This window comes from Melospiza melodia, chromosome 2 (genome assembly GCF_035770615.1).
Source record: "Melospiza melodia melodia isolate bMelMel2 chromosome 2, bMelMel2.pri, whole genome shotgun sequence".
Taxonomy (NCBI): Eukaryota; Metazoa; Chordata; class Aves; order Passeriformes; family Passerellidae; genus Melospiza; species Melospiza melodia.
In genome coordinates this window covers 112283750-112307618 of record NC_086195.1, presented here as the reverse complement: position 1 = coordinate 112307618, position 23869 = coordinate 112283750, and the positions used below count along the sequence as shown (strand labels likewise).

The 23869-nt window shown below is 38.1% G+C and overlaps 1 protein-coding gene across 1 annotated transcript in view; it reads left to right on the top strand.

Annotated features, from left to right (window-relative positions):
- The window catches only part of STK24 (serine/threonine kinase 24), a 52007-nt gene that overhangs the window by 2141 nt on the left and 25997 nt on the right, over positions 1-23869 (top strand). The window contains exon 2 of the mRNA XM_063149576.1: positions 10757-10987. Coding sequence (XP_063005646.1) covers positions 10757-10987 — 231 coding nt within the window. The remainder of the gene's footprint in view (positions 1-10756; positions 10988-23869) is intronic.

Genomic DNA, 23869 nt, shown 5'->3' with positions numbered 1-23869 from the left:
AAAACAAGCTTAGTTCTCTGGGCTATAATTAAATTGCCTAAATCACGGGACTATCCTTTTTCTGTGGTGTGATCCCTCCTCCCCACCTACCAGCTTCTGCCACAAACGGTGGAAGCAGTGTCAGTGACAAGTTGTGCAGCTTTCTTTGCTGTACTCACACAAGAGAGCACCCATTGTGCTTGTGTGAGCAGGGTGACTTCTTGACCCCAAAAAAATCACTTGGAGGGACATCACTTTATTAATGCTGTTTGGCCCGAGCATGGTAGTGTCAGTAGAGCAGAGGAATGAAGGATTAATGTATTTCTCCCTAAACAAGATGTCTGATCAATGTTTGAAGAGTGATGCATAAAAATGAGTGGGTAGAGAGTGAGCCAAAGGAATGAAAAACTGTGGAGGAAATGTAGGATGGTGCTGGAAGGTTGTCAAAACCTGAGATTTGCTGTCTGCTGTACAGTGGGCATGTTGTAACCTGAATAAAAACCGAGTTGGGTTTTGACCTAAATTTCTGTGCGTGCCCTTTAAGTTCGGACTGGAAGTTTTTGCTGTTGCTGTTTTAAGGGCTCTGTACAGATGTGAGTTTGGGTGTGCAGGGGGAAGCTGCACCATGACTAAACTGAGGATGTGTTGTCTTGCTTCTTCATGCCTTATGGAAGCGGCCTCGGCAGAGTGTGTGTTTGCCTGTAAATGTGTGAGATTCCCGCAAGACTGGCTCCAGTACGCGTGTGTACACGACCTTGATTTTCAGACTGGCCTGCATTTCAAGGCTGTGGTAAGCTTCTGGAGCTTCTTTAAGGAAGCTGTATTTTAAATCAAGTACTGTGTTTATAAATTTATGGTAATAAATTCCTGTGGTGCTTTTAAAATTCCATCATCTTGAAGACAAGCCTCTTCTGTGTGATGATAAACTCCTTTTTTTATCTTCCTCCCTTTTTAGTTGTTTTTGTAGCAATAACAATGTTTATGCAGCAAGTTATTTTTATTCATTCTTCATTGTATTTTCAGTACAAGAGCTACAGGTTCTTCATGCAAAATGTAAATAAGCATTGACATTCAAGCTGTGTTACTTCAAGAAATGCTAGAAGTTTAACTAAATTTAAGTGGGAACTTGACAAATGAACAGGAAAGGTTTTTAAGCATAAAGGCACCATTTCAGGCTCAGAAAGTGTCAGTTTGCCAGAGACTGGAAGGGTGCTTTGGGAAATGCTGCTGTTTATTTGTCTATTTTTGTGCTGTTCACAAGATGTGCGCTTTGTGCCGCTGTAGGATGAGTGTCCTGGCCTAGAGGATCCTTTGTTCTGGTCGGCATGGCTGTTCTTTCATAGTTACACACTATAGGTAACACTGTCTTCCTTATTGTAACTCATTCTCCTTTTACAGTAAACTGCTTTAACTGCTTCCTGTATGAGCTCTGTGTTTGGTGACTGCAAAATACTGTGTTGTTAAATCAAAGGCACTGTGGAAAGGCCTCTTAGCTTCTCCTGCTTTCCATTTGCAGCTTCTGTGTAGGAGATGAGCTTTCCCCAGTCTGATTTTTTTTTTTTTCAGAGTTTGTGCTCACTGTTACTGTTTATGTTACAGTTTGACAAATACTTTGCAGTAACTTACAGCACTTAAATACTGGACAGATCCTTGGACCGTTGTGATCTTGGATAATCCGTTTTAAAATAGTCTCAATACAGATGTCATGGTTCTGTGACATATGACAAGCTCAGCCCTTGGGTACCAGGACAGGAGAGTTTTAATTGGTGAAGAAGAAGTGGGCATCTTTTCACTCTGCAGTCAAAGGCTGTTTCAGGGCTATCTAATAGATGTATGGAGCAGTTTGGGTGTCAGGAAAACCTATTTCCATTGTGTGGCCTTCCAGAATAGGTGAATAGATGCAGCTTATGGCAACTGTGTGTTTCAGGTGTCCTCACAGGCCAGTCAGACTGGCCCTGTGTTGTGGCACTTCCATGTGTGAGCAAGGTACCCTCTGGCCAGCTGGCATCTTTGTTCCCCAGAGAGACAAAAGGCCACTGAGGCAGCAGACACATTTAAATACCAGGCCTTGTGTTAGGGGTGGTGCACAAAGCTCTGATGTCAGCTTTTACATAGTGCCATCTTTTGTGTTTCTGAAGTAGAAAATGTATCTTGGCTGCATTTTCAACATTTGCTTAAATTCTTCTCGTACTCCCTTTCTTGTGAGTGGGATGGGAAGGGGAATAGAGGATGCACAGAACACTGATGGACAAAGTCAACATGGCATCGAATATAAATTAATAATAATAAAAAATACTGCATCCATCCTGTAATAATTTGGTCCCTTCTATTAAAAAAAAAAAAAAAAAGATGTGGACAGCTGGAGAGGGTTGAGAGAAAGACCACAAAGATAATTAGAGGACTGGGAAGCCTTTTGCATGGGAGGGCTGAGAGAGCTGGATGTGTTTAGCCTTGAGAAAGGATGGCCCAGGATGGAGACCTTGTCACAATGTTCCAATATTTCAAAAGGTGTCTGAAGAGAAGATGGAGACTCCCTTTTTACTAGGAGTCACATGGAAGGATGAAGGATAAGAGCCACAAATTACACCAGGGAAGAATTCTGATTGGACACAAAAGGAAAATTCTTCACAATTAGGACAATCAGCCATCTTGAGGAAATGGTGGATTCCCCAACGCTGGACTCAAAATTTTAAGTCTTGCTGGACAGGGTGTTGGGCTGTCTTGCCTAGACTGTGCTTTTACTGGGAAAGTTTGGACCAGATCTTCCTTGAGATCCCTTCCAACCTGGCATTCTGTGAGTGTGAGTGATTTTGATCTGGTTATTGCTTTTGTGATGATACATCTTTTATGGAGTACTGTTTAATTCAGTGGTTTTCTGTGTGCCTAAAAGTAATAATTTGTGTGGATGCAGCTTTATAATCAAAGCTGGTTTTACTTGTCAGCTCTTTGTTGATCTGGGTAATTTTCTATGTGCAGGTATGCACAAATGTCAGACTGTGCTGGTTGTATGTTAGTATAGAACTAAGAGCCTTCTGCAGTGTAACTTGATAAAAAGTGAGCCTTGAATTGGGAGAATTTATTGTATTCTCAGTTGCTGTGCTTGGCAGCTTCTTGAGACGGACATGTGGGTTTTCTGTCAGACACAATGGGTGCAAGAAGAGTCTCCCCTCAAATTATGACATTGCTGTAGAACTAAAATTCGCTATTTTCCTTATTTTTGTCAAGTAGTATTAATGCAACTTTCTCATTGCCTCTATTAGCATTCTTTATTCAGCCATTTGTTGTAATGATGGAGTTTTCCTAAAGAGCTACTTTTTAATTTTTCTTTTTATCAGTAGCTTAGCTAATTAAGAGTGATTTTCATCACAGAAGTTTTAGCTTTTTAGCAAGTGTAAATAAGTGAGAGACATTATTCTAGAACTGTTTTTGGGACATTTTTCCTTAGCTATCTTTCTCTTGTTGTCTGAAATACATCTTGTGTTTCACTGCCGTACTGTACATGCTGCTGAGACTTGAGTGTTGCTTTCGCTGTGTGCCCAAGGCATGGAGGGATTTTTAATAGCAGTAATTTACAGTTCAGAGGTGTAATGGATGGAAGGGAGGAAGTCAGCTACAGGTTATGAAAATTTTTCGTGATGTTGCACTAAAAACTCAGAAAAAATTCCAATTAAATATGTTTTCTGGAAGCAGGCTACAGTTAGGTAACTATTCATTTTGGTATTAAACTCTTAGGGTTGTACACTAAGCAGTTTTCTGAATGAAAAATACCAGAAAATTTCAGATGTATTGGTTAATTAAAAATCTGGAAACATGCTTTACATAATTGCATTACTGATGAAAAATTGAATATTTTGTATCCTGAATGTAAGACAAGTGCATCTTCCTTGAAAATAAGTGGAAAGAGAGTTATACAAGGGCTGAGGAATATTTTTATGATAGGCTGAGTTTAGGCATCTGCTGGAAATATGCTTACACCCTGTTTCAGTCTAGGTAGAAATCAGAACAAGAGAGTTAACTGTGTGACAAATATGAATATTAGTAGGCCACAGTGATACATGCTAAATGTTTTTACCTTCAGTGTTTGAGATGCAAGGTATACAGTTTTTTATTTTGCTTCCTCTCTCCCCTTTTTCAACCCATTGAAGATTCACAGCAGAACTGGTGGCAGTTGTTCCTTTTTCTTGATAGTTAAAAGTATTGCTATTGCTAGTTCTCTGTATTTTTGGCATATTGTATTTCTCCCAGAAAAAAAGCAATTTCCTTATGGTAGCATATGTCTGAATTGAATAATTATAGTATTGGAGATGGAAAGTGGTAGAAATATGGAATGTGTATGAAGCAAAAAAGAAAACAATTATGCGTTACTTTTTATAATTGACAAATTCTCAGTGAAAGAGCTGGATCTTAGTTCTACACCTAGTTATTACAGATAAATGCTTTCTTTCTAGTCTTTGTACCTCTCATTCAATGTTTTGCTGATTTGTCTTCTTAAATAAAATAAATCAGTTGTTGCTGTTCATGATAATTTTAGGATGACTATGGTAGTTTGTCTCATTTTACTTTATTATTGATAAATAAGATTGAGAGATAGCTCAAATTTGGTTCCAGTTTTAAGGCTTCTAAAATGTCTTTTTTTTTTTCATTGTTTATCTAAAAGTCCCAGACTATCAATCCAAATACTTGATTATATTTTGTCTTTTTGTGTTAGTTGGCTGCTCTTTGAAAGTGCAGGTAGGGATTGATACAATTGAACCAAACAATTATCATCTGTTTACTGCCTCTTTTGTATTTCAATTTCACACCAACTGCGGGAAATAATTTTGTGTGTTGTTTCAGTTATTCATGTATGGGATATATATTGCTGAAAACAAGAACTTGTGAGCTTCTGAGATAGCTGAAATGCTGGGTAGCAAACTTTGAGGCTTCTCCTTCCTGGAGGTATTTTTTTCTCTGGTGCAAAACCATCTTATATGGGTGTTTTGGGGTCTTGGTGGTTTCTCGTAGGTTTTTTTATTCCCTGCCCCCTGCATTGGAAGCCCAAGTTTGTTGGAGGGCTGATTTGAATTTGTGCAATTTACCCAAATTTATGTATCTCTACTGCTGTCCCCTGTGCTGCTCGCTTTGTGGGGATCAAAGTAAAGAGGGGAGCTCCTTAATACTGGTCTGTGTTGAGGTGACGAGACATTAAATGGTTTTTGAAAGATTGCAAGTGGTGATCTAGGGAATCCTTTGCAGTGCCTTCTTGAAATGGGGAGCTGTGTGAAGGAGAATGACATCACTGTGCCTGCTGGTCACTTTGACTGGCTTTAGGCTCAAAGTTCTCAGGGTATGTGGGAGAATTTCCTGTGTGAACTTCTCTGGCAGATTTCTGTTCTCTGGTCTGACAAAAGATAAAAAGTAAAGAAATTATGTGCAGCAGTGGTGTCTCAATTTTGAAGAAATTAGATGTCTGTGCAGTAAATTTAGCAGCAAAACTAATTTTTCCTGTGATAGGAAGTGTATCACAGAATAGCTGAGATTGTAAGGGACCTGTGGAGCACATCTATCCACCTCCTGCTCAAAGCAGTCACCAGATTGCTCAGGACAACTCCAGCCTAGTTTTAAATGCCTCAAAGGATCCACAGCCTGCCTGGGCAGCCCTAATCTAATACAGGATTATCTTTATATTAAGAAACCCTGGGCTTTTAGCTTTGTGGTTGTTTTGTTTTGGTGGTTTGTTGTTTTGTTTTTGTTTTTTTCCTTTTCTTTCTTTTCCTCTTTTATTTTTGGAAGTTTAGATGAAGTTTCCTATACCTCAGTTTCTGGCCATTGCATCTGGTCCTTCTGCTGGACACCACAGAGAAGAGTCTGGCCCTGTGTTCTTTACTCCTTTCCATCAGGTATTCACACAGACTAAGATTTCCAGCTGCCCAGGCTTCTCTTTTCCAAGCTAAACAATCCCCAGAAATCTCTGAACCTCTTCAGATTATCGTATTTTGGGCTCAGTCTTGATAGGGAATGAGAATTGGACTGAAAAATTGGAAATTGATTTGGTGAAATGAAAAGTATGCAAATTGAGATGTTAAAAGATGATTGATTGTCTGTTTCAAACAAGTTTCAAAAATACATAACAGATCTCTAAGTACCATCACAGTTAGGCTGAAGAACTTGGATTATGGAGAAGCTTTGTAATTCTTGTAAGTTAAAGAGAAATATTTTTAATGCTTTTCTATAATAACTGGAACATCTCTTCATAAAAAGATGTTAGAAATAAGAACTTGAGTGAGATGTGGAGAAAGACTCAAAGCTGTATCTTCACTCAGAATGGTTATGGGTAAAGTTGGATCTAACTAGTTTGAATTACAGTAGTGTTTTCTGTTGAGCTTTAAGGGACAGTCAGTGGGGACGAGAATTGAGGGTTCATAAAAATAAATGTGTTACAAGATGTGTGTAACCCTACTCTGAAGAGGGTACTGCAGAGGTGGTGTCAGAGTGGGTGACACTGCTGGTTTCTCCAGGACTGTTCTTGACAATTGTTGACTGAAAAGTGACCTTTGCATAGAAAAAGGCAATGCCTCAAAAAGACAAAATTTAAAGGCACCTGTTATATGTGAGAGGCAGTGCTGAAGAACTGTGCAACCCTGGGGATTGGAATTACTGAACAAAACAGCATAAAGTGCAGCTTGTCATGAGTATGAGTATTACAAAGAGCCTTTGCAAAAGTCTGGGAGCTCATTAGTTGGAAATACAGAGCATTAGGAGTAGGCAATTTGGTTTTTTTGGCTGCAGCTGAGTTTGAGCCATGAGACCAAATTGAACAAATGAGATCTGAGAATGTATTGAACTATTTTTATTCTGTAGAAGTAGGCAACAGTGTTGTTAGGTCCTAAGAAGAGTTAATTTTAAATGGAGTATGTTTTTCTGGCTGATTAAGGTCAAAAGTAATGAATCCAATGTGGAACAAGTACAGAGAGATTACTCAAATTATTGGATGAATGGTGGCTTTGCTTATGGTGAAAAGGACTTTGTTCTGCATGGCTGAACAAGCTGGACTGTGAGACAAGATGGTTGCAGTTTGTGTTCAGAAGTGTGAAAAACTATTTGAAATGAAAAGCAAAGTAATTTAAGTGTCTATGGAAATTGAAAGTTCTGGAATCATTCAATCTGAATACTCCATAACTTGTTTTTGATTTGTCACTATATGTATTCTGTGACAAGCTTTGAAAAAAAATGTTGTAGTGGTAGAGATCTAGTTCTTTATGAAGGTGATTAGCTTTACCCATTTGCAGCAGATATTGATGTTCCAATCTGTGGTTTCTAGCAATATTTGATGTGCTCCATTACATGAAGGTTCTTTTATCAGTTCCCATTATTTTAATATTAGTAGGAATAAACTCTGTGCTTAGTAAAGTTTGCAAAGAATAGACTCAGCAAGACTATAGTGACAGTGTCTGTGGAAGCAATTTTCTCTGTGTAGTTGTGTAGAGAGAATATTTATAAAGCTATTTGTTTATTTTGTCTCTGTTTAAAGTATTTACAAAACCAAGGAAAATCAAATTTCGCAAGAATCCTTTCCAGATGTGATCTCTGAAAAAAGAGTGGGAATTGGCCACTCATGTACTTTCAGATTCAAGCAGTTCATTATGTATCTGCAGGCCTGATCTCTATATTTTTGAAAGACATTAAAGAAACCAGCTCTTAGTTCTTGCAAAAACACAGGTTGCCAGTGGTTCAAGGCTCTCACTTCAAACACCTGGTGTTTTGAGAAGAAAACTGAGACCTTTCTTATAGAGCAAGAGTGTGTTGTTTGGGTTTTTTGAAACAACTGCTGCCTCCCGTTGGTCAGAAGAAAATTCAGGAATGACAACTGTTACATTTTAGAACAAAGGAATGAATTTACAAAAATTGTGAACTAGGAAGGAAGGGTGGGTTTTTTTGTTTGTTTAATAATTAGTCATTTTATAGGAAGCTTCTGAAATAACATTATTATTGATAATGATTTTGATCCCATTAAGTTGTGATATTATTGAGCAATTAACATTTCAAAATGGCTGCAAAATTTTGATTATAAAAATTCAAGCGAACAGTTGTTCCCTTCTTCTTGGGTCTTCCAGCAAGTTATTTTCCTCACTTTTCTATAATTGTTAATTCTCTTTTACAGTTGTCCTATAAAACTGTCAGCCTAACACCAGAATCCCAAGAGCTTGACACTGTAAAAAAGAAACTGTGAGGTTCCTGAAAATCTCTGAAGACTGGTGCTGTGAAACAAGGAGCTTTAATATATGATAGTCATAGACTGTTAAGGGGAAAAGGGAAAATAGGAGGTGTATCCATAAAGCCAGCAGAACTTAGAAAAGCTGCTGGCAGGTAGCTCTTGCATTTTCTCTGTATGAACAACTGCAGTGCACTGCAACTGAGCAGCGCTGGCTTTTTAGTCTCAGGAGGTGAAACATGGAATGTTTTAGGCAGCTGCAACTGGGATTGGTTTGTGGTTTATCCAGATGCCTTTGTAGTGATGTAATGCTCAGATTCCTGTGGCTAGTGAATGGAACTAGAAGGCTTGTGTGGTTGGATTAGATGTGCACATCTCTCTGCAGCACATCATCTCAAATTCCAGCACAGGATGTATGAAAGTGTAGACAGATAATTGTTTTCCACAAGGGAAAATATCTGATGCCGGTGTTAAGGTTATTTTTATTCATGAGGAGTTCTCAGAGAAGACTTTGAATATTGAGAGCAGAGCATTCTGTGAAGCATGAGAAGAACCAGTAAGCACAATTTGGTTTGTAGTTTTTTAGTGATCTCTTAGAAATTATGTCCCTGGAAGTGTTGGAAAGGGTTACTGTGCAGCTGAGGGATGACTGTTTGTGGGAAAACATGAAGTGCCCTGGTCTGGTTTCTTAAGTGGGAGATACATAAACATATACATATATAGATACAGTATGTAATATTTAATAGTGTGTTGTTCTCTTTACATTGAAATAAACAGAGGAACAAGCTGGTTTTGCTGGAAGGGGTGTGGATCTTTTGCTCCGTTCATTTAATGGCAAAAGGGTGATTAAACCCTGTGCCCTTCTGTTTATTTCCCAAAACTGACTTTGCATAAAAGGATGGATCAGTAAGATGTAAAGCAGGGGAATTTCTTGGGGCTGGTGAAGCCTTGCAGTAGGTACACTTAGAGTTTTTGCTTTGGGCTGATCTCACCAATGATGTGTTCCTGAAATGATTACCTGAAAGCAGTGATGTCTTCTGGCTGACTTTAAAGTACTAAAAGTTGTTGTGGACTCCCAGTTTGTGCCAGATGATGATGAAACGCTCTGAGAACTGAGTGGGTTTATCTTTGGATTCAGTCAGTTCCAGCTACCTGTCCTCAAAACACCTCTTTCACCTGTGAAATTTAGATACCTCCAGAGAAACTGTGTTCTAGGCTATTTTCCTCTTGCAGCTGTATGGGTTTATTATGTAACTCTGAGATGTGAGAGCAGAAAAGTATAGGTAGGAAGTGCTTTATAAGCTAAATTTAATTGTTAAAGATAATGCTGTTTTAGTGCTTGTCAGTGGTGCTCTAGAAGTTCTCATTCCCCACTTCATGCTACTACACAGTTGGGTTAAACTGTGGTTTTATGCTTATGTAGGCATTACTGAATTCTTGTATGAGCCTTTTTCTCTATGAACTATGTTTTTTCACTTAGCTAGCATGAGTGTCATTCTTTTAAAAACACATGTCTGAAGTCTTTTAAAGTATTAATGTTATTTCTTGAGCACAAGATTCTAAGTAATCCTGTCCTTTCTTAATTTTATGACTATTTTCTCTATTTATGGCTTTTCCAGTTTAATCATAGAAAAACTTGGATTGGAAGAGCTCATTAAAGGTCGTACCATCCAACCGTCCTGAAGTTGCAATGTTTGTGTTTTTTGTTAGCTAGTGAGGCTCCATGTTGTTAGATTAAGAAGGTATACTGTGGAACTTACCATCTGTGCACTGAAAGTGAGAAGCAGTAGTGAGCTGAATACTTAATAGTGGAGAAAAAGCAAATGTGGCAGCGTGGTCCACCTCAGTCCTACATTTGCATGTTTAGGTGAGCACTCGTGGCTTTTATGTGACTGCTCAAATCAAGAAAGCTGGAACAGGATGTTTTTTAGGAGTGGATGATTTTATGCAACTGAGAGACAAAGAAAAAGAAAAATCCTGATTGAGAAAACCTTGGCATCAGGGAGAGGCAGGAAGCATGGCTATTCATGCAGGTGATCCTTAGTAAGAGAAAATTGAAGAGGATTGTTTGTCATACAAACAAAAGGAGATAATGCTCTGTGCACTGAAGAAGGTGAATAAAATCCTTGCAAGGATGAGATGTGAGAAAAATACAGAAGAGGGATTCTGGGATCTAGGAGAGAACCAATTTAAAGAGAAAAGGTTAGACTAAAGGCTTACTTGTTTTGGTAGTGGTGTTTGATCTGTTTCCTTTTAATAAAAAACAAATCTTTGTAATGATCTTCCATTCTGGATACTCTTTATTGGTAAAGAAAAAGAAATTGAGATGGCAGCATTTACTGTTGCCAAATAGGATAGAACCCAGACACATGGACAGTGTTAAATTTGTTCTTTATATAGAGGAAAATATAAATGTATCAGTGTGTGCATATAAGGGATTTAGAAAGAATGTGACAATTATGGAGGTAGAAAAAGATAGCTAGATAAATAAGAATATGCAGAATTTGAAGTGTTTGTTGCCTTTAAAAATACCACATTGTGTTAAAAATAGTGGGTGAGTTTTCTCTTTATATTTCTTTTTAACAGACTCTGAAGGCAGATCCAGAAGAACTGTTTACGAAACTGGAGAGAATTGGTAAGGGGTCTTTTGGTGAAGTTTTTAAAGGAATTGACAATCGGACTCAGAAAGTTGTTGCTATAAAAATTATTGACCTAGAAGAAGCAGAAGATGAAATAGAAGACATCCAACAAGAAATCACGGTGTTGAGTCAGTGTGACAGTCCATATGTAACTAAATATTATGGATCCTATTTAAAGGTAAGATACTCACAGATGGTGGCTATTTGGTTTTACAGGTAATTCTTTTCCAGGCTATCCAGTTGTGCCCGTTTTTGTTGGTGAGGTTTGTCAAACCTTGGTTAAAGAAAAATATATTTTTGTCCTTTCAACTCTAAAGAAATAATGAGTTACTGTATTTTGTGAAGTATGTGACAGAATTTAATAAGAAAAAATGCTTGTCTGTTGCTATTTCTGTACAAAAACTCCTTTAAATAACCTGAGTTTGTTGAGCTCTAATATGTTTAGATTTTCTTAATATTAGTTAATTTAAATTCAGAAAATTCAACCTAAGTCTGCATTTGAATTACCAAAACATTAAAAGCAATTAGTATCAGCTGTTTTGTGAGGCTTGAAATTTTTTGTCAGGGCTTGATCCCTGATCATTCTAAGCTCTTAGTTTGTTCTTCTGAGGAAACTGAACCCATCTTTGGTCTGAGTGATTTAAAAATTAAAATCTGAAAGTAAATAATTTTGCACATTAGACATAAGTGAAGCTAATAATGGAAGGGGTTTCTGTTAACTGTCTTGTGAGTCTGTTTCCCTTTCCTCCCACTGCCATATTATTATTGTCAGGATTCAGTTTGAGGTGTGCCAGATAGTTTGCTCTTTTGTTAAGGTTTTCTTTTTTTGTTATTGTTTTTAATTGGATGGATGTAATGATTTATTATTTCTTGAAGGTAGTGGAAGTATCTGGAAGCTTTTAGTGTTACTTTATTCCTTGGGCAGACTTTGTTCCCATCTCAACAGCTCTTTCTTTTATGACAGTGAGATGAGAATCTAGATAAGAGCTTGTTGTCTTGGCAAGATTTGAAGTTAGAAGTTGGCAAAAAATACTTTATTCAGTCTCCTTTTGCTTTTGTGGAAGTGTTCTGTTTATCTGCAAAGACATGAAGGTTCTGAAAGGGGAACCCTGCTTTATCTCTCTGTCTCTGAGATTGCCAGTTAATTTCCAAAGAAAAAAGGACTTTTTCTGGATGCGAGATATACTCAAATGAGAGATAGTTTTTCCTTTCCTCCTTGTGCTCTGAACCAGTTTGCTTGGATATCTTCTCAGTAATTTGGTAATGGTTTTTTGACCTGATAACTTGTTACCAAGGCTGGACTTCGGTGTTAGGTATAGGTTTGGTCTCAGAAGCATCAGAAGGCAGTTAATTGAGCACAGTAAATTGGATAAAGTTTTCCTCATAGCTTCTACCACTGCTTTTGAAATTACACTGTCAAGGACTGATAGTTCAATGAAGTATGGCAGCTGCGCCGCTGTGCCTTCCTGGTCTGTTTGCTCTCAACAGTTGTAGCCCTTCCCTGTGACATTCCAGCTGTGTGAGCTGTCCCATCATGTCTTGGTAATTGCAGTGAGATCAAAGCCTTGTAACTGCACAGAGATCTCAAATCCCTGCTGCTCGTTCCCTATACTGCCTTCATTGGTGTGCCAGCTCTTCACAGAGGTATTTGAGTGTGTCTGTGTCTCAGTAGGGCTGCAAGGGAATGTCACACAGTCCTTTCCTCTTCTCTCACTTCTCCTAGTTCAAAGCTGACTTTACCAGGTTGGCCATTCTGTTGGCAAAGGCTTTTATGTGACCTGTTTCATGAGGTGGATTCTATCTCTTCCAATCAGCAGAGTCCTAAAACAAAATTTTTTTGCCAGCACCAGTGGTGCAGCCAGTTTACTTTGTAAATCCAACTACTTCTGCTCTCATCATTTACCCAAACTGGCATAATTAAGGAAAAGACTACCTGGGCCTCCAGACCCTCGTCTCCGGAGCCCTAATATTGGATGTGATTACCCTTGGTGTCATTTGTGCCACAGGATAAAAAATCGAATATAAGAAAAAATCTGATGGGAAAACCTCTTATTAGTTTTAAAAATGTGTATAATACAAAGAGGCTGAAAAAGAAAACCCAGTGTTCAAATTTGAAGTAAGTGAATGTTGATGTTTTTTGAAGGTGTTATGGCTGTGGCTGCTTTTCCTAGTAGAAGGGGAGAGGAGATTGTAAGGCTCTGTACTCTGAATGAGTTTGGCTGGGTTGAAGGGTCAATAGGAATACTTGTGCTTATTGTTGTGAGGGGGACCCTCTGATACCTTCCGTATCCCTTTTTCTGTTCAGTGCAGCAGCCTGTGAGTTTTTCAGCTTGTGTCAGCTCTGTAAGATACAGCACCAATAGTGGCTGTGTGTGACTCAGTTACTTGTGCAGTGAAGTACAGCTTTTTCTGCAGTTAGTAGAATGTGAAACTACTCATGTACTCATTGCTTCAGTGCTTTGTGAATGTGTGTTGTTCGTAAGACACTTGGTACTGCAGCACTTTGGGTCTTCAAAACAAAAAGCTGATTTCTTTATGCTGTTAGAAGTTAATGTGTGGTAGTTACTGGGTGATGCTGATAAGTGGTAGAATCTTTGCAAAAGAAACATTTTGCATTTTTATTTTCTTTCTAAAAAAAGAGTAAGGTTTTGTTATCGGATAGAGATATTGTGTCATCACATATATATACACACACACAAGAAAGGGACTATATTAATATTTAAATGAATTGTTTCATATTCTTGGCTAGAAATCTAAGTTTATTTGCTGCAGATCTCTTTTGTATTTGGAAGCCAGGACTGCTATATGTAGTTCTAAGGGTCTGACCATCTTTTAGCTCTGTTTCTGACAGTGCAGATAATCCGTCACTGAGAATGTTCAACACATTAAATTTCCATGTGTTGAGTGATTAGGAGACATTATTTCTTCTGTGATTGGAGAGTTTAGCACTAATTACAAGAAAGATAATAATGTCTTGTCACAGAACAAACTTCTTTCAAGTAAGCAAGTAGAAAAACAGTAGGATCTCAGTTTATATTGCCAGCCACTTCACTAATTATCATCCTCTAGTCTATGCAGCCTCGTGCATGTTGACTGTGTCTCTGGTGGATGTTGGATAGAAAGAGTTACTGTTTGTAGGGAACTCTTCATTTGATTTTCTATTAATTACTTTGGCAGACAGATTGAAATTGTTTTTGGAATTGCTATCCTTTCTCTAAGTAGGCAGAATATTTTGGGCTTGAGTTTTAAAATATTTGTTTATTTTTTAGTAAACCAAATCATCTGTCTTTGAGAAATCTTTATATTGTTCTTCATTCTGTGTTACTCCATACCTTCTTCCATTAAGCTAGGTGATTTTATATGCCAGTGTGTTCAGGAACCTGTTGATTGGAATTTTAGAAGGCTTATATAATACTACTGTGCTTGCCTGAGGCCTCTTGCTGTCTTGAGAAGATGTGAGAAGAGCTTGTCAAGCTCTTGGTGCCTTCTGCATGATACACATGGTAGGACAGCTTGAAATAACTATTACAGTTTAATGAGTTAATGGAAGTTTCTTTGTTCTAGTAACTTTTTAAAAACACTGGTTAGTTTTTAGGTTATACCTAGAATAGTGTGATATACTCAAAAGCCTTGTTAACTCTGCAATACTCTGTATATCCTGTATATTTGAATGTTTTGAAAGTGTGTTTGTAGCAAATTCTTCTTTCATATGCAAAAACTAAGCCATATGAAATAAAAAACTAAGTTCATATGAAATATTACTGCTTTAGCACAATGAATCTTAAATAAGAGGCAACTTATTGCTCCCATAAAGCAAGTCTTGCATTTCTTCTAGACTTTGTTCTGTGCATCTGTTTTTGGAGGTTTGTGTGCAGTTGCTGTGATCAGAGTTCATGCAGATAGATAGAGCAAAAGCAATAGTGAAGTTGTACCAGTTTAGGTTGTCATTCTGAATATAAATTTATTTGTGGTACGCCTTTTTGTCAGAAATCCAGATGTATTTATATCAAACAGAAATGGAAATGCCCTTTTCTAAGGGCATTGTATTTTTAAATACAATGTCTTAATGTTCCCATTCTATTGGAAAAAAAGGTCTTTTGTCTGTAGGATATACTAAGTAACTGCAGTGTTGCTCTTAAAATAAATTGCATTTCCATGGTTTACCTGGGTGCAGATATCTACAGGGATTGCCATTCCTTGTCTGCCATGGTGTGTTAAAAACCTGTGTTGATAGTCCTTGCTGCCTTCCAAATGAAAGGTTCCTCTGTTCCTCTGTGATCTGATTAAATGCTCCATGGATAGAAGAATAGTTTTTTAGATCCTTACAGAATTAATTAATGAAACTTCTTTGGATCTTTTTACTTCTTTAGATTTTAGGTTAACAGCATCCACGTTCTTCCTTGTAATGGATTAGGGATTATTTTTGTTTTGTTAATATTTTAAAAATTTCTTATGAATTTGGCTGAAATTTGCTGTCTCTTCTGAGTTTTGCTGAGCTGGAACTCTTAGGAAGTATTGCTGTGCTACTTATTCTAAAACTTTTTCAGTCTAGAAGCTTGTCAGCTCTGCTTTTTGCATCTTATTCTGTTTTACCAAATTTTCAAGGCTTAGTTAGATTTGGTTCTATGGTTGTTTCTCCTGTCCTTGTTGTTTCAAATCAGTTTTATTTTCAAGATTCAGATGCCTCTCTGGTAATGCTTCTTCAGTTTTGTTAATAACTTTAAGGATGGCTTTATTATAACTCAATAATGTTTTTATATTTCTTGATCTTATTTTATTATTTAGAAATATATGAGCAAATTAATTTGTGTTTATATTTAAAACACTGAAGGTTAAAGACCCGTGACGTTTTTGCATATAGGTATATGTACATTACACTGCAAACTTAGGTTAATAAGTGTATATGGTCAAAAGCTGAGATTGATGTGTTTATATGTGTGTATATGTTGAAAATTCATTTCTTCATCTTAGACTTCTGTACATATGTATGTAATGGCAGAGCAAATAATCTATAAGTAGTTTCATCCTCCATTGTAACTAAGTGCACATGATATCAAACTGGTATTGAACTAGTTTTGTGGTATGTTTTTAAAAAATACTACTATATCTAAGCTTGTGTTTCTTCATCCTCCAAATATATTTTTCTAGCACACCGTGGAGCTTCAGAGAATACCCTCTTTTGAACTGTTTAAATTGATTGACCTAAGAAGAATAAACTTACTCTGTATTTCCCCCTTTATTCATACAGACAACCTCCCATTTTTTAACATATTATAAGAATTATTTTTTAAAAGTTTATAGGAAGCAGTGATAGAAGGTTCATAAAGGATAGCTGCCAATAATTTTTAGGCTTTTTGTTACATAAAACCAGTATGGCTTTTTATTTCCTGTCTAGGATGTAATATACCTACTGCTGAAAGTCAGGCTGGTGTTTCTATAGACAGCAAGAACACAGAAAATGGCTTCTGGTTAACTTTTATGAGTGACACATTCTACCCTAATTAAAAAAAGAAAGTGCTTTTATGAAGTTTAATTAATTGAATTCTGTAGTACAGTGAATTCTGGCAAATGAACTCCAGCCAGAACAAAAATTTTTTTATGAAAAATGGTGATTCTGAAATTAATCTGTGGTTTTATTTTTGGTAATCAGATGAATGTGAGGTTGGTAAACAGTGCTGATGCTGAGTCTTAGAAAGTCTTGTGTGGTTAGGGCTTCGGTATACACAGGATCAGTGACACTCCTCTCAGAATAACGTGGCCAGTTCACAGTGGGCTGGAAAACTGCAATGCAGTCAGTAAAGAGCTTCTCAGGAACAGTTCAAGGTTTGGGAAACCTGTATTCAGGAGGATGACTGAAGTTCAGGCTAGGTTTTGTTTTTTTAAGAGAAGGTTGGAAGTGACTCAATGTGTATATAGGAAAGCCCTTTCTGAGAGTTTAGTGCTTTCTAACCAGTTATGCCAAAATATGACAAGATGTACTGGCTGAGTGGTCAAGATAAGCAAATTTCATCTCATAATCTAGTGTACTGTTTTAAAGGGTAGACAGATTAAATATTGGAACAGCTTACACGAGGTGGGTTTTATGCCACTAGCAGGTTTTTGGGGTTTTTGTGTCACTAGCAGGTTTTTGGGGTTTTTGTGTGTCAGTATTTGCTGAATTTAAAGAAGCCTGAGCTTGAATGCTTTGGGAGACTCATGAACTTTAATGTGGACATGTTGACTATCCTAGGTAATGTAACTTGGAATGTGGGTGTTTGTGTGGGACTTCAATAAGTTTAAAGTTGGTGTTCTTTTGCTTCGCAGGTTTAACTGGTTTACTTTAACATTTATGAGCATCTCTGAGCTGATGTGACCTTAAAAGTCAGCCAGAAGTTAATGGACTTGGTGCATTCTGTTGTCATTTGGTATAGCAGGCAGCCTTTGGCAGGTTTCATCGTGCTTATTGGGGTGGAAGACAGAACAGAGATTTTTCCTGCTTAACTGTGAGAGTGTGGAATCCCCTGTGACAGGGGTGCTACCTCAGCACAGGGAGAAGTGGAACGTGTGAGTAGTTCTTGATGGTCCATTGTTGTGCTTTGTGCCCAGTCCCGCAGCAGCAGCTTGTGCCCTGGCAGAGCTGACTTTTGCAACTGCAGTCCCTGAATTTTGGGTGTTAGAACCATAGAGTCATAACATTGTTAAAGTTGGAGAAGACCTTTCAAGATGAGGCCCAGCCATCAACTTAGCACCATGACCACTTTGTTCACCATTAAACCATGTGTTCACGTTTTCTGAAGGCTTTCAGGGATGGTGGCTACTGCTTCCCTGGGTAGTCTGTGCCAATGCGTTGCAGTCCTTTCTAGAAATTTTTCTGTGAAGAAATTTCTCCACCTGGTACAACTCAAGGCTGTTTCCTCTCATCCTGTCACTTGTTGCCTGGGAGAAGAGATCGACCCCCAGCTCACTGCAGCCTCCTTTTGGGTGGTTATAGAGAGCAATAAGGTCTCCCTTGAGCTTCCTTTTCTCCCCCACCTCCCCCAGGCAGTCCTCAGGTGACTTGTGCTCCACACCCTTCCCTAGACCGGTTGTCCTCTGGACTCATTTAGGCAGGATTAAATGAAAAAAGCAGGATTAAATGAAAAAGTAACTGTCTTTCATTTTTCCTGCTACAATTGCAACCATGTTGTCATCATTGCATTTTATGAGGGGTTGAAGGGCTGAAATGATTTCTTCATTCTCTTGACCAAAGCTAGAAGGAATTGTCTTCATCTTTAGGAATTCCTGCAGCTGGAATGAGAAGAAGGCTGGGGCTGCAAATTCTGTTCTTGTGGCAGTGTTAGGAGCAAAATAAGGCCCACTTTCCTGTGAGCCAACCTGTGTTCTGGTATGCTTACTCTTCTTTTGAATCACTGGTAACCCTCTGTTCTCATTAGGCAGCCCTGGCCTGCAGAGAAGTTGAATGAGTGTTGCCTTCATTTATCTGTAGTAAATGTGGAGATGCCATCTGACTGGACTGCTTAGAGGGAGGTAGCAAGAAGATTTCTGTAGTTCTAAAAGGCTCTCAGATGTTGTCAGTCTACTGATTGAGAGAACGAGTAGGAGACTTCCATTGATAGAGCCCCTATATATGGTAGCCATAAATAAGACAAAGGCAAAAGGATGTCAGAGAACCCATAAACTCTGTTTCTAGAGTCATGTTCTTTTGCTGTGAAGTCCTGTTTTCATATTTAAAATAGTTTGGTCTCTTCTTATTTCAGAGTTGTTACCTTGAACTCTGAGCCTTTGTTGTGCATAGTCCTTACTACTGTCTTTCCCTGTAGCTGTTTGCTGCACTCTTAATGATAAAAAAGTCCCTAGTTTGCATTATCTTTATTCAAAGGTATGGTTTCAAATTGTAGTTTTAGAAACTTGTTATTCCAGTATTTTCCTTTAGCAGTTGCAGGGATTTTTGGCACTTTCTGGAATCTGTATCATATTGCCCTATTTTTTCACATCTGTTGAAAAATCTGCCTAGTAAACAATGGTGCCTTCCAGAAATTTGCTGTTCATCAGTGTAATCAGTTCTGCACTTTTAGCCTTTTATGGATAAGTAATTCTTACTGTACAGGTATATATCAAGGTTGGGAAGCATCACCTAGTATATCTCAAAGAAAACTGAGAGTCTGTAGTAACTATATTTTGTATTTTGTGTAAGTACTTAACTGTATCATGTTATTCTGATCTTGTTTTAAATAAAAAATTAGAAAGCTTAATGTAAAATATCATTTATTGGAAGTAATATGTTTGTTGTCCTTGTGATGGCCTTAACAGCTGCCTTTGTACCACTGTGATTGCTGACCTCTGTATGGTACGTGTGTAATTTCACATCTCAGTATCTGCTTTTAGGCAGATCTAACAGATATGAAAAAAAGGCAGCAGCAGTATCTTGTTCCCCATCCTGCTTACCTGTTCCTGCCATGTAACTTGTGTTGGATCTGTTGGCTGCATCATGAGTTGGTTCATCTGGGAGACAAGTTTCCTTGGTGTCTTCTCCTGTCCCTACCAAAAACAGCCTTGAAAAGAGCAAACCCCAAACACTGACAGATCAACCAGTTCTGAGATCTGTCTACGAAATGCTAGATCAGGTGCAAAAAAAAAAAAAAAAAAAAAAAAAGGTAGACTTGGGTGGCCTAAAAACTAGGAGGTAGGGGGAGAGAAAAGTACCAAAGGTGTTGGTAATGGCTTAGTTCTAGATTAGCTGTACCATGAAGCCCTTTATTTGGTTTGACTATACAGAGTAGGATGACGCAGCATTGCCTTCTAGCCATATGTAATCTTGTGTCAAGTGTCCTTCTGTAACTTGTGCATTGACTGCTACACTTCTTGCTGCAGGCCTCTGAAATAATTAAAAAGAGAGTGTTAATGTGGCATTGGGGTCTAAACCTTTTGCTGCTGTTGCTGCAAAGGGGAGGTCCAACTGTGCCTTAAAAGTGGCCACAGAGGCTGTTGGAACTTTCAGTGAAGTGGTTCAGCTCACTGAGTGGGTAGAGGACTAACCACCTATTTTTTATTTATATTTTTAAATATTTTGTTTTAAGGATTAGAGCATTGTGCACTGATGGTTCAGACTAGTCTAAAGTTTTATGCAAACCCACTGCCAATACATTGTTTGTGGAGATTCTTCCATCAGCCAGCCAGCAGTAGAGCTGAAAAAAGAGAGTGTGTGTATGTGTTATGTATGTGTATCTGTTTAGGCTTATGTGCATTAGTTTTGTGGGCTGTTTCCCCATTTTTTTTCTCAGATACACTTCATGGTACAATGCTTTTCATCTAGAATGTGATTAATCCTAGGCTGCCAGCCTATTGATCTGATGTTCTCATGAACCTCTAAAACATTTTGGTTGAAAACTTCTTTACCTACATCCATAGCACCATAATCTGGTGCTCTTACATAGTTACTGTGTTTTTGTTGCAACTTGAATATGAGTGTTAGGTAGTCTGCATGGCTCAGTTAACTTTCTTTTACTTAAGTATACTTTGGCATTTATGCAGCATTTTGGGTCAAATTACTTATTCTAAGTGTCTGTGTGCTCTGTATGCACATAGTAGTATAAAAGCAGAAGAGTCTTTACACTTAAGGGACATTATGGCGTGTCGCAAAACGTGCTAGTAAGCATTTTTAAATATTGAATGTTGAACTCTGAGAAATTGTTATTTGGAAAAAGTTGATTAGACTCAGAAATACTGAACTTCAAAAGGGAAGTTGCCCAATTAATAGGTTTAAGGACTGTAGTAGTTCTAAAACATTGCAGTTCTTGTGTACAGTAGCCAGTGTTTTCAAACAAATTCCTAAGGTTCTTTCTTTATACTATTAAATTCTGTGCTCTTGCATAACAGTTGGGATAAAAATGATCATTTGGAGGTACTGAGTTTTCTCCCTTTTTGCTTCCTTCAGTAGTTCCTTGAAACAACAACTTCTAAGAGCAAAACAAAAACATAAAAGAAGAAGGGAGAATGGAAATTATTTATGTGAATATAAGGTGTTTTTACCAGTAATTAGGTCAGGGTAAAATTTGTAAAGACTAAAAGTAGAAAATAATAAGGACTTTCCAGAAAAATTGTGTTGTTGGGAATGGAATGATAAGCTTGACAGAAATCTGACTTGAAGATCCTGAGCTATTGTAGGGTTGATACATGTGTACAATGCCATCAGTAGTAAGACTTTTGAAGAAGGATTGGCCTATGTGTGTTCTGTGAAGGAAGTAGTGGAATTCAATAGCATGTGAATGCAAAAGGGGGACAAAAAGAGGGTTATAGCTTGATAGGCTGCGAAACAGGGGTGCAGATGTTGGAAGGGGTGGTGAGTGGTATAAAAAATGATTAAACTGATAAATGGATTGATATCTGAGCTAAGAAGTAAACCTGATTTGTAACTTTCATATTTAATTTTATTTGATGCAATGGGTGAACAGGAATGGATGTAAGCATTAGAGCAATTGTATTTTTGGGCAATGGAGAAGGGGGTTTTGTGCCTCATGTTTTTGTTGGAATTTTGTTTCTGATATAGAGAAGGGAATAATTATAAACCCCCTGCATCCTATTGATGTGAACTACTCCAGTGAGGAAGGTTTAAGATACACAGGTGTAGAGTGACATTTTTGTGGAGGGGAAATTGCTAATCTCAGTATTTGTTGGCTACAAGGTTCTTTTGTTAGATATAATGCAATTTATCTGAGGTAAAGAATTCTGTGAACTAATTTACTTTTGGTTCCCATTTCCTGATTTGCTTTTGCTTCTAATTTTCTGGTTTGGGACCTTGTACAGTTCATTAATAACCAGTATCAGTAAAATTCAGTTCCATTTGGAGCTTTGATTATGGGTTACATTTTTGTCTTGGTAACTGTTTATAAGAGGTGAGTAGATGGTCTGTTGGGATTATCGTAGGACCACATAAGTAATTTAGCACTTAGAGAGATACACATATTAATCTTTGTGTGACTCTGTTGGTGGACTTCCTGGGAAAAGGTTTACCCCAGTTAGCAGTATAGGTTTTCCCCCCCATAAGGCAATGGCTTGGTAGATATGGTTATGATGTACTTATCTGGGAAGGGAAGGATGAATCTTGTCAGTCTTACTAAGAATAAAAAATGTTACAGTTAAAATGATAGTGGTGGTAAGGGGCAGGATTCCTCCACCATTGTGTTATGAAGCAAGGAAAGGGAAAGTGGCTGTAGGCAGGTGGGAGGAGGAAGAGTATGAGTTTGTGTACACTTAGTGTTCCAGAGCAGTGGTTACCCATTCCTTTATGAAGTGAAATATGAGCTGTTCTTCTGTTGTTGTGCAAGTTCCTTGAATTTACTAGCTAGGAGCTGGTTTTGCAGCCAAGTCAAGAAATACATGTCTTTGTGCTTCCACTGTAATGTACTTTGGTAGAAAGTTACAGATCCAGATTGCCCACTAATTTGCAGCTCTGGGAAATCATGTGCTTAATATGACATGCCTAGGCTAGTGACAGCTGGGCTATAAAGAATAATTTCTATGGTGGAAGGGCATGTGCCCAGGAAATGTGCCAAGAAGGCTGTGAATATGGACACTGTTAGAGATGACTCACTTTAGGAAAAACATGTAGCTCGTGGCTTTAGCATGTTGGCATGCAAACACAAAAGTCTGCTAAATGCTCTGCAGAAGGAATCTTTTTTCAGCACTGTGACAGAACATTCATTGTTGTGGGTTTTTTTGCAAGCAAGTGGCTCTGCAAGCTCTCCTACTACTAGCTTATGGCAAAAAGGATGCATTTAAAGGTTAATTGTATACTGCTGTGGTGATTGCAAGAGGTAATTGTTGAAGAGGGTCTGCTGCCTTAGATAGTAGAGTTGACTAGTATATGTGTCTAGGAGTTGAAATGTGACATTTTTTCTTGAGACCTGGAGAAGGCAGGAGTTTCAGAGGATTGGAGAATGATTCCAAAGGCAAGCAGCTTTTTTTATACATGTATACATGTGTAAAATACTGTCTACTGAGATGATTCTGCTTAGTCTGAAGTGTCATGTTACCTGTGTTTTTCATGGACTTCAGAGAGTCCTAACTGGGACGAGCAGTTCTTGTCTTTACTTAGTTTCTGTTCTGCATTGGCTACCCAGCAGATGCCTTTATTTTTCCCTTTGTGGTTGAACTTGTTAGATGGCTGACAAACCTTGATGAAAGGACATAAATGCGCCACATGCAAAACCACAATGATTTCTTTGATTGCAGGGACCTTTTGGCCAGCTTGCAGTAAGGACTTGTGTTTAGAAGAGAACCTTTGGGCTCATCTGTATCTCCCTCCCCTCAAAGGGATGGCAGCCCCAGGACAGCTAGCATTCATCCTGACGCCAAGAGACTTCAAAGGAGGTAAGCGCCTCAGAAACGCTCCCCAGCCAAAACACTTGTCAGTCCTGCACCCCAGCCTGGCAATATTCTTTACTACAGCACTACCAGCATTCATGGCTCCTTTGGGACAATTTTTTGAGAACTCTATGGGGCCTCATCAGCTGCTTGCAGCCCCCTTAAGATTCACAAAGTTGTCCATTGCTGTCAGTTTGCTTAACAACGTGCCCCCAGTGGAAGGGAAAAAGACGTGCTACACTTCTGGAGTATAACTTAGACATATGCTCCCCTCTTTCCCTTAGTTTTTTATTTTCATATTTTGGATGAGGTCCAAACTTGCGCTTTTTCCAATTCTTTTTCCTTAAGGTTAAATTTGGAGGAAGAAAAAAAAGAAGCCAAAACTAAGTGCTGCTTACTTCACACAGTTTTAAACCCAGTTTTAAAATAGATTTCTGAATTAGCTCTTTAAAACAAGATGATTTCCACCTAATTCTTTGTGTGCTTAAATTTCTAGTGAGCATTAGTCCAGAAAGGTTCTGTGGAAGTAAATTACTGCATTTTACTCTCCTTGAGGGACATATGTCCTTCGGAATTATTTTTCCATGTTAGAGATGCTACCTACATGAAGCACAGCCTTCCAAGTACCTGTGGAAAAGTAATTTAGTAAAGAAAGCAATTTAAAATAAACAGAAGTTTACTTTGATATCATAAATTTAAACACAAAATGCCCATTGTA